This window comes from Boleophthalmus pectinirostris, unplaced genomic scaffold, assembly GCF_026225935.1.
Source record: "Boleophthalmus pectinirostris isolate CB_2022bp ecotype Guang Dong unplaced genomic scaffold, ASM2622593v1 HiC_scaffold_503, whole genome shotgun sequence".
Taxonomy (NCBI): Eukaryota; Metazoa; Chordata; class Actinopteri; order Gobiiformes; family Gobiidae; genus Boleophthalmus; species Boleophthalmus pectinirostris.
In genome coordinates, this window is record NW_026571407.1 from 9,901 (window position 1) to 20,542 (window position 10,642).

At 36.5% G+C, this 10,642-nt stretch overlaps 1 protein-coding gene across 1 annotated transcript; it reads left to right on the top strand.

Moving 5' to 3' along the window:
• The first annotated feature begins 726 nt into the window (after positions 1 to 726).
• Positions 727 to 10,553, top strand: LOC110168388 (MAP kinase-activated protein kinase 3-like). The gene is made up of 10 exons (XM_020933826.2): positions 727 to 1,180; positions 4,033 to 4,172; positions 5,039 to 5,103; positions 6,871 to 6,950; positions 7,334 to 7,460; positions 8,718 to 8,793; positions 9,537 to 9,661; positions 9,727 to 9,812; positions 9,895 to 9,975; positions 10,321 to 10,553. Exons 1-10 carry the CDS (start codon positions 1,055 to 1,057, stop codon positions 10,462 to 10,464), a joined length of 1,050 nt encoding a protein of 349 aa, XP_020789485.1. The 5' UTR covers positions 727 to 1,054; the 3' UTR covers positions 10,465 to 10,553.
• Positions 10,554 to 10,642: the final 89 nt, after the last annotated feature.

The window sequence follows — 10,642 nt, forward strand, 5'->3', positions numbered from 1 at the left end:
CATGAAAAATTCTTGTCAAGTAAAAATATTGAAGTACCTGTTTATGCACTTCAGCTTCAGTAGTGATTTTGATACAGATTTGAGCTGAATTTTGTTCAACTTTAACAAGTGAATCAAACTTTTTTTTCTAGGTTCACAGTTTTATATTTATATTTAGATATTTGTTTTTCCAAATAATGACCTTGATAAAAAATAAACCCCTCATTTCAGCAGGTCTCAAACAGTGATAAAAAATACTTTCACTTTTCAGTCCTGTTCAAAAACGTAGAGTAGAAACTACAGATACCCGCTCTTAGATGCTTTGCAGTAAAAGTAAAAAGTACTTGAAATTCTACTTAGGTAAAGTACAGATGCCTATTTTTATTATATATATATATATATTTTTTTTTTATTGTATACTTGAGTACAGTACTTTACTACTTTTTCTTTGTTGAAGGATGGATGTGTCCATTGATTCACTGGTTGATAACATTAGTATAATGTTTATTCCCTATAGCCTACTGACAATTTTGCTAAGAAGCTTTGCCTTTATGAAGACATACAGTGTACAGCATTGTTGTTTCAGAGTTTTTACCAGTGAAGTTAAAAGATAATAAATGGTCAGTTCCTTAAAGGTTTTGGTGAAAATTTAAGAGGTTAAGTGCATAATTCTCTACAGTCCTCCTATCTTTTAGATGTCCCTTTGCTTGTGCTTTCGCTTTCTTGTAAACCACAGTGGGAAATGGTTGTTGCTTTAAGGAAACTGAATGAATTTGAGCCTCTCTGACGCAGACGCGGCTGCATCCGAAGATAACAGCGGAGAGAATCCAATTTAGTGTGATGTATTTTGCTTTCTCCGTTCATCGTCTAGGCCTTTGTAAGATTCAGTCATTTTGGTACAATCGATCGACTGAAATAGATCAGCGTTTTTGTTCATGGTTGAGCAGTAAATCAAGATGTCCAGATGAACTGTCTTGTGGGGACAAACTGATCCAACAAGGAAACCCAGACTTTTACGCAGGAGGAGCGACTCGGAGACACAGCTGCGCGAGGACTCTGCGCGCTTTATCTCGATATGGAGTTTAAGAAGAGCCCAGTGGAGGACGACTACAAGATCACAACGAAGGTTTTGGGTCAGGGAATAAACGGAAAAGTGTTGGAGTGTTACTGTAAGAAGAGCGGAGAGAAATGCGCCCTCAAGGTGCGTAACCTGTTTAAGAAGGATGCGATTACTGTTATTCACGCTGAAGTCTGCAGCTGGCGGTTTAGAGCCTACAAGTGGCTTAGAGTCACACACATAGAACAGCCTTTGATTTTACATTTCAGTCTATTATCCTATAACCTATTATCCTTATAAGCAAAGGGTGTAGGCTGTTACTCAGTTTGAAATGTATTTAGTGAAAGACAACAAATGAAGTTGGCCTAGAGTAGTCGAGTTATATAGAAATGTTGTAATCAGTAATTTGCCTGGATGTTGAACCATGACATCATATGACATTAGCCTATATTATACAAAATTGACTTTCTGTTGGAAACAAATTTGTGTTATTCATACAAACCATCTTTTGCATGCTAAGGGATTCCTATCAAGTGTTTTTTTTTTTTGTTTTGTTTTGCTTTGTTTTTTTCCAGTTATTTTCTTTCTTGTTTTCTCAATAGTAGTCCGTGTTTACGTGATTGGCCATTAGACTTAGACTTGGACAGACTTAAATGATCCACAAGGGAAATTATTCCGACAGAGAATACCTCACAGCATTTAATAATGACAAAGAGAAATTGCGCAATAAATTCTAAATAAGTAGCAGAACCTGCAAGAGACTGGTGTCAAATAAGCAGGATAGTCCAATATATTGCTTACCACAAGTCTTAAATTGAGGTAACTGTTTGATCACCTTTAAGCACAAAGCTCCACTTCCCAACTGAACCAAGAACCAAAACAGAGTGAGGAACTGGACTTCTTTTTGTGGTTATTTGTGTTCCCCTTTAATCCGTTCCCATACAGTAGCCACTGTGGTGGTGCCATTATTGCTGCTAATTGGGAGCAGATAACTCTCTGTCAGTTCCATCTGAATGAGCAGGAAAACTGTTCTTCTTGTGTCTCTGTTGGAAGTCTTTCTTTGGAAGTGGTTTCAAAACAAATAATGAAAGAAGGACTAAATGGCTCATGAAGAATTTGCCTTTTCTCCAATCAACCCAGTATGAATGGATAATACCACAGCTTTTTGCAACACAACATTAATATAAATATGTTAAACTCTGTGGCTTTTCTCATATGTCCACACTATTAATTTCAGATATTTTACCATAAACCATAAAAGATATTTGTTTTAACGAAAATGCTAATTTACTGCAGGTTACCGTATGGTCTGTTCCCTCCATGTCAACTTTAAAGTTAGAGTTGTTTTTCATGACATATAGTTAACATAATTATATTTAAGATTTTGCGAAAAGTTTTACCTAGTTTATTATTTTATTTTCTTGTATAGATCTACTTTCTAGCAAGGATTCCACTTCTGTTACCTAGCAACCGCAATGTTACCAACAATCTAAACAAAATTACACAATGATGACACAAATAAAAACAGACTGCAACATCTTTAAATTGTCTTTGCATTTTGGATCCAATTTTCACTGTTGCTGTTGATGCGGTACAGTGTTCCGTTTTAAAACTCTCCTCTACTTCCTGTATTTCTGTAATTTTCTTCTCGTGTAAAACTATAAATATTTACCACAAGTACTATCCCACCAAACCAAGTAAAAAATTATAACAAATTATGAAAACTTGTCTTATGCTTTCTTAAATTATATACTAATGCCCTTTAACAAAATATCAAACCTTGTACGCACCCTTATTTCCCATGCACAGGTTTCTCATGTTCATTTTTAGGTGGGAATAAATAGGTAAGTTATAACATCTCATATCCACAAATCTTGGTAAACATTACTTCCTCATATTTGTGTACTAAACAAACCCAAAGACTGTCATTGTTTCGTCAACAACAAACCAAGACTGAAATAACAGAAATGTGATACCAGACGATCCCCTTACTCAGAAATCTGATGTTGAAACCAGCAACTCAAAAACCAGACCATGTACCAGAGATATGTAAACATCAAGAGTGTGAGCTTTATCATTTCCTTTGGTGGTCAGAAAGGGAAGTGTAGAAACCAGTAGAATTTGCTGAGGCGACCATACAAATGACTAGTTTTGAGCACAATATAATGGCTGATCAGGCAAAGGATTCTTTAGGTTAACTTCGGTCAGATAAGGAACTACAAAAACAAAGACACAATATAAGCTACATTGAAATAATTGTCAAGAAAATGGGTCATTTTATTTAAAGGGCCCATATTAGGCTATTTTCTATTTTATAATGTTGTTTCCTCATCACAAACATACTTTGTGTTTTATGTGTGTTTTGTTTTGTTCACACATGTTTAACACAACATATTTAGGCTCAGTTCTTCTCAACAATCTGTTCCAACTTGTCATGTCATGGTGTAATACAGGAAGTGCTCCACTGTGTTTTTAAACTCCATACATCTTCAGTAGAATCATTTGGATGATTTCAGCCCTGGAATTGCTGATCTCTACTGAGGTAAAAGTAGCTGTTAACTTTAAAACTGCCACTACATGACATCACAAGGTGGAGTGGAGCATTTTGAGCTTTGGAAATATAGACAGACTTATAATAATCAAGGGTTACTCAAACATGTGTGAATGAAACAAAACATAACTCCAGGCATGTTTTCAATGTAACAACATTTTAACATGGGTTAAAGCTCACAAGAGTCATATAGGACCTTTAAGGTGGAGTTACATTTGAGCCACTATCCACCACTCACTCTGCGCAACCTGTAAGGAGCAGTGCAGTCCTCAGGGATCCACACACTTTGACAAAACTCTGTCTGGAACCTTATCTTGTTTACCTGATTCCATAGGGTGTGACTGACAGGTGGATCAACCAATCAGAGAAATGCGTGGTCTGTTTGGGTAAAACAAACATGACGCTTTACTACCCACACATTACTATCATGTTTTTCCACTTCCAGATCCTGCAGGACACCCCAAAAGCCCGTCGGGAGGTAGACTTACACTGCAAAGCTTCTGGGGGGCCCCACATCGTGCGAATACTCAGTGTGTATGAGAACATGCACAAGGAGAAGAAGTGTATCTTCGTCATCATGGAGTGGTGAGTTTCAGGACTGTGCCTTAAACATGGCACAGTGAAGGTACAGATTGTGTGCATTTTATAAGATCAGGAATATTTAACAGTAAATCATTACATTATATGCTACCTGCAATGCATTTCTTTCTACTGACTCCATAAAAAAAAGAACTGCCCTTGCATTCAAAACACTATTGAAACCAGCAGAAGAGACAATGTAATTAGAATTGGGCATGATACTTTGCAGTGACATCAAGCTGGAGTGTTGTACATGTACAGTATCTCTCTGGTGGAATGTCCAGCTGTTACTATCCAAGATTTCAAGATTTTCTGAAAACACAAAATGGATCTACAAAACGCATTTTCAGGCACCTGTGATCAATTCAAGCATTTCTGTTTATTTATCTTGTGACTGTAAATCTATGTGTGAGGAGACAGAGCAGAGCCTACAGCTAACGTCACACTCCCAGGGAATGACATCAGCTGCAAAGTATCAATAGCTGCAAATAAATCACAAGGCATACTTTGATCATTTGTTTGCTATTAGATTTCAATTTGAATGGACTTGGATCAAAATTTGCTTCTCATTTTGAAAACACATGTTTAAAAAATGCTGAAAATGTGTCTCTGTGGGAAAACCTTGTTGTTTATCAGGCCCATCACACATCTGGCAGAGGAATGCATGTTAAATTGTTTGGAGAGGGAGATTTATTGTTCCAAAAAGCCCATGAATGTCAATGTGCTTAAAATCACTACAAAAATGTCAAAGTTTGGCTATTCTTCAGAAGTAGAAATCTGTGTTGTGAAAATGAGTTGTGTAAAAATAGTTGTGTTTGGGCTCCTCTCCATGACTCAGATTGTTCAGTTTTGTTTTGTCTGTTATTTGTCAGTTTGAACGGAGGAGAGCTGTTTAACCGGATAGAAGCCAGAGGAGATCAGGCCTTCACCGAGAGAGGTACTCAATTGTGTATAATAGCCTAAAGATGCTTAGTAGGGTTGGGTGGTATCCAAATTTTGATACAGTTAAACCTTCTCAGGATTTGACTGCAGTGAGCTATGACGCCGCAGCTCTATACGGTGTATGCGTATGACATGCAGACCCATAATCACTGAAAAGTTTCACATGAACCATCTCCAACGCAACACACACACCGAACAGATTTACCGCACATCCTCTGTCGCAGAAAGGACACATATAATCCACTGAGTCGTGTTCTTTAGTTCGACAGAAGCTGAACCGCATCAGCGCGCAAGGAAACAGTTGTTTATCAGCGTTTTATAGTTTATGCAAATGAGCCATGTGGTTTTAAGTTTCATTTCTGTAAAACGTGAACAAATGTATGCCTGAAGTCAAAATACTGCCAAATTGCAGAAGTACTAGTATTTTTATTTTTGGGGCGGACCAACTTGCTTGCGGCCTGACTTGCCATGAGTGTCACGTCACAATAGAACCAAAATAATCAAACGTCATCTCTCCACACAGTTAAAAGAAACATTGTAAATACTATTCATTTTAAATTGTAATAGTAATAAATTGAAAATACACACACATACCACACCTTCATTTGTGCTGAGCAAACAAATGTAGGTATCAATAAATTAAATAATTAAATTATATTTATATTAGGTCCTTATGTGCTGCAGATTTTTTAAATGACAGTAATGAAACTGATACCGTTGCTACTTTTTGATACCGCAGGATACCATAATACCATATTACCACCCAACCCTAATGCCTAGAGCCTAAAGGGCCCATATTGCACTGTTTTCTGATCTGTTATAATGTTGTTTCCTCCTCAAAACATGTAGACATACTAGTAATAAATCGCTACTCAAATATGTGTGAAAGAAGCAAAATGGCTTAAAGGTCATAAAGAGCCAATTTAGCATAAGATAGAACTTTTAAATTAGTTTACTAAAGTTTACTAATTGTGAATAATTACTCTACTATACTATAATGCTATATATGCTATTACATATGTACATAGTACTATTCTCATGTTTAGATTTTACTATAGTATAGTAAGTGTGAGGTCAAAGATGTGATAGCCCAATGAGAAACTATCCGTCTGTTTAATGCTGTATATATTCTCTCTATACTGAAAATGTTCTACTTTTTCTTTTTGAAGATTTGGAGTTATTAGTTTAAATATAGCAATAAACTAAACCTTGAAATTCAAATTGAAGTGTAAGATTGCTTATTTGAAAAATGTAATTAACTGATTGTAACTGATGCACACAGAAATGAAAGCCACAATACTATATCATTAAGAGTGAAATAAAATGTCATCTCTCTAATCTTATTTTCTTAAAGATGCACCGTGTAACTTTTTGATTGAGGTCCATCACCTGCTGGTTTCGACAGTATGGAGATGCCATTGCTCTACCGAGAATGTTTAACAGTATGACATTAAACAGCTCTACAGGTGGTTTTAAAGCTCAAAAATACCTAGAAAAACAGGCATTCTCACTGTGTGGGGTCACCTCTCCACAGATATGACTTGTAACTTGGTCTTGTTTGATCTCTATGAAATTAGAAAGGTCTAATGCCATACTGTGAAACATTCCAGACAAAGAAATAATGTCCTCATGGAGAAAAGCATTTGACGGACCCTCCACCAGAAAAGTTACACAATGCACAATGCACAGCGTTTTTGAGTGTCTGGAGCTATACAAGTGTTATGTATTATTATTATTAAAATACATGCTTTCTTCCATTTAGAGGCATCTGAGATTATGCATGACGTTGGGACGGCCATCAGCTTCCTGCATCAGATGAATATTGCTCACAGGGACATCAAGGTACATCTTTAATTCTCCATACAAAAACAACAATTAATTCAGTAATAAGTAGGGATGGAGCAAGAAACAATTTTTACACACCACCAGACTGGGTCCATGAGAACAAGACAAGACGAGATTTTGACATTTGTAGTAAATAAGTAGTGCATTTCACAATTTTGGCTTTTTGGATATTCGTATTTAATTTATGTAATACTTTAGCGGCCATTGTAGTACTGCTTTTTAACTACAGCTTCTCAAATTTCATTACTCGCCGTCTTGTAACTCTTTTTTTGTTCAAGCGAAAGGTAAATTCAGGGGAGATCAAATTTGTCTCGTGAGATCTTGTGGCACGAGATCTTGCCCCATCTCTAACAATAAGTAATTTGCTTGCATTGTTACAGCCTGAAAACCTGCTGTACACAACTCAAGACAACAACGCCACTCTGAAACTGACCGATTTTGGATTCGCAAAAGAGACCATCATTCACAACAGTCTACAGACCCCCTGTTATACTCCTTACTACGCTGGTACATCCTCACTGACACACGCTGTTTAAGTTTTAAGTTATCTTCTCACCCACATTGTTTTTGTAAGCTACTTTAGCCAATCAGTGCATTTTTGACTTCTTCAAACGAAACAGCATTTTCAAATTCCTACAGGTCAGGTCAGAATCCTATGATGGATTTTTATATTACGCAAAATTGACTCTTGTAAGGCATGTTATAATGTTCTTACCTCCTCAAAAATATACCTGGAGTTGTGTTTTGTTTTGGTAACCCTTCATTATTAGTCTGTCTACATCTCCAAAGCTCAAAATGCTCTGTTCCACGTTGTGGTGTCATGAGCTGGTTATTTTCAAGTTAACAGCTACCTTTTATCGTTGGTTTAGCAAACATTGGCAATTCTAGGTTTTTTGTTTGAGGGTTTGTGTGTTAAACTTGTGTGAGTGAAACAAAACACAACTCAAGGTGTGTTTTTGCTCAGGAAACATTATAACATACTTGTAAACTCAAAAAATAGTGTAGTATGGGTTATTTAAGATTCACTTTAATGTCCCTGTATCGTATTGTCAAAGGCCCCACAATATTACCGTGGACCATCACAAGTGTCTTTGCTTAAATTTATAGTTATGGTGCAGCAATAGCTAAAAAAAAAAACAGAGGGAACTACATAGACCATGATCCTTTGCTGTCTAACATGTAGCAGACTACATGAAGAAATAACAATTAGAAGCACTTTTAGATCTTACTTCTTTGGATTAAATCTTTTGAGATACATTTTTAAAGAAGAATAAATATCGAGAGATTTGGATATCATTGCATCCCTATTCAGGACTACGTTCGCTGGAGGATTGTACAGATAGTGCATGTTTTGAGTTGATGGGGAAACCGGTTTCGCCTGCAGGAAGCCATGGTGCTGTGGTTGAGTGGCTGCTGTAACTGTCAGACTGTAGATTTGTTTACCCGCTTTGTGGTTAATATTTCTGTAATTACTAGGCCTGAGCAATTACTCGTTCACAAAAGCCTCAGAAAGTGCTGCCATTATTCAAAACCAAAGATGACTGAACTGTAAAATCAATATGGCAGTTTTGTGGAGCCAGTCTTTAACAAATAATGACAAGGTTCAGCATTTGTGGATCATATGTTTGGTTATTTGCTTCAAAAACTCAGTTATATTGGCCCCTGTCCTATAAAACATGAACACCACCTATTATTAGCATTTTTAGTAAGTAATATATTGTATATGAAGAAATTTTATTTACTTTATGTCTTCATTTGTTTCAGCTCCAGAAGTTCTTGGTCCAGAGAAATATGACAAGTCCTGTGACATGTGGTCGCTGGGGGTCATCATGTACATTCTGTGAGTGTCAGAGCTCGTCTTGAGGCTATAGTTTACGGAGTCATTTCCTATGCACATGTAAAGACCCCCACAGCCACTAGAGGGCCCTGTAAGCTAAATGTTTCACCTTTAGCTGCTCTGAAACAACATAAAGACTAATTGAGTGAATGTATTGTATTTGAAAGTGTCATTTTAAAATCTATTTCTGTTTTACAAATTAAGTATAATACCTGTGACAGTGCACTGACAGCAGCTTTTTGTTCAACAGGTTATGGTATGTTTGTGGATCATATGATAATTATTAAGAAAATAATGAGAATAAAATGTTCTATTATATTGTATTATAATAATCATCAAATAAAAGTGACAAAAAATAGCAAAATACTAAAACGATTTACATATTTGTATCAAGTAGAATAAAATCTATATATATAATATAATATATAATAATAATATATATAAATACAAAATAGAGCTATAGGCTATTTACTAGTAGACGGGTCATGGAGATTCAGATTCAGAAAACTTTATTGGTCCCAGAGTGTAATTCATTTGCAGCATTCTGAAGTTCTCACACACAAACACACCGTGTGTCAGTCCATTCCAGTCTACAAGTGGAACTCAATACAGCAATGTACAGTATTACAATCCAAATAACTTTAAAAGATTCTACCATTAGAATTGGGCATACAGATAAAGTACACAGGTGAAAATAGGGTCCTCATAAAGCTCACTTATGCTGATGTGTGTTGCTCTGGTTTTAGACTTTGTGGGTTCCCTCCTTTCTACTCAAACACGGGCCAGGCCATCTCTCCCGGGATGAGGCAGAGGATCAGAAGAGGCCAGTATGACTTCAATGATCCTGAATGGGACGAGGTTTCTGATGAAGGTAAGGTTTAAATGATCGATCATATATGGAGATAGGCCTAATGTGTCTTATTTTATTGTATTCAGCCAAGCAGATCATTACCGACTTGCTGAAGACCAACCCAAACGAGAGGATGACGATTCAACAGTTCATGAATCATCCATGGATCAGTGTAAGGACTCTTTATAAACACATCCACCTTTATAAGCTTGTATTTAAAAGTAATTCATCTTAATGCCTTTTCAATACTGCAGCAGTCCATGGTGGTTCCTCAAACGCCTCTGCACACTGCTCGAGTTTTGACACAAGAGAAGGATCTATGGGGCAATGTCAAAGTAAGATTCCAGTTTATCCACTAGAGGGCAGTAAGACATAAAATTCACTTTACAGTATTTGTTAGTTATTGGGAATCAGGGGTGAATATAGTGTAGTCTAGTTCTTAATTGTAGTTTGTTCAGTATTATGTACTTTAGTTCTCCAATTACATTTTGATCTTGCCCTGTTTACTCCTAGTTCTATGGTTTAGTTTTAGGTCTTTCATTGCTATCTTATTCCTGGTTCAGTCTAGGTATAGTCCTGACTCCTGGCCATGCCCATCTCAAGATTACGAGATTATAAATATTTGATAAGGTGTGAAACATTATAAAACTGCCCTAACAAACATGCTTTTTTTTCAACAGGAGGAAATGACCAGTGCTTTAGCTACAATGAGAGTGGACTACGAGCAAGTGAAAATCAAAGAGTTAGATTTGTCCAGTAACCCTTTACTGAACAAGAGGAGGAACAAGGGAGCTCCCAGGGGAGAAGACGGGGCAGGCAAATAGAAAATATACATGTTGTTTTAGCTATTTAGTCATTGAAATGTCATTATTTTGTATGGATCAGTTTTTAATAAATGCATTATTAGGTTTTACACTTGTGTGAGCGGGTGATTGGTATGTCTGGTAGTAACAGTCTAGTAAGTGTCTCTCAAGATAAACTCACTGACCACTGCTGTCTATG

Excerpts from the sequence above, each read along its gene's own strand:
- LOC110168388 (XM_020933826.2), top strand. The coding sequence starts at position 1,055 with ATGGAGTTTAAGAAGAGCCCAGTGGAGGACGACTACAAGATCACAACG. Across the intron at positions 9,662-9,726 it reads GGACGAGGTTTCTGATGAAG|CCAAGCAGATCATTACCGAC; the intron begins GTAAGGTTTAAA and ends TATTGTATTCAG. Across the intron at positions 9,976-10,320 it reads ATCTATGGGGCAATGTCAAA|GAGGAAATGACCAGTGCTTT; the intron begins GTAAGATTCCAG and ends TTTTTTCAACAG.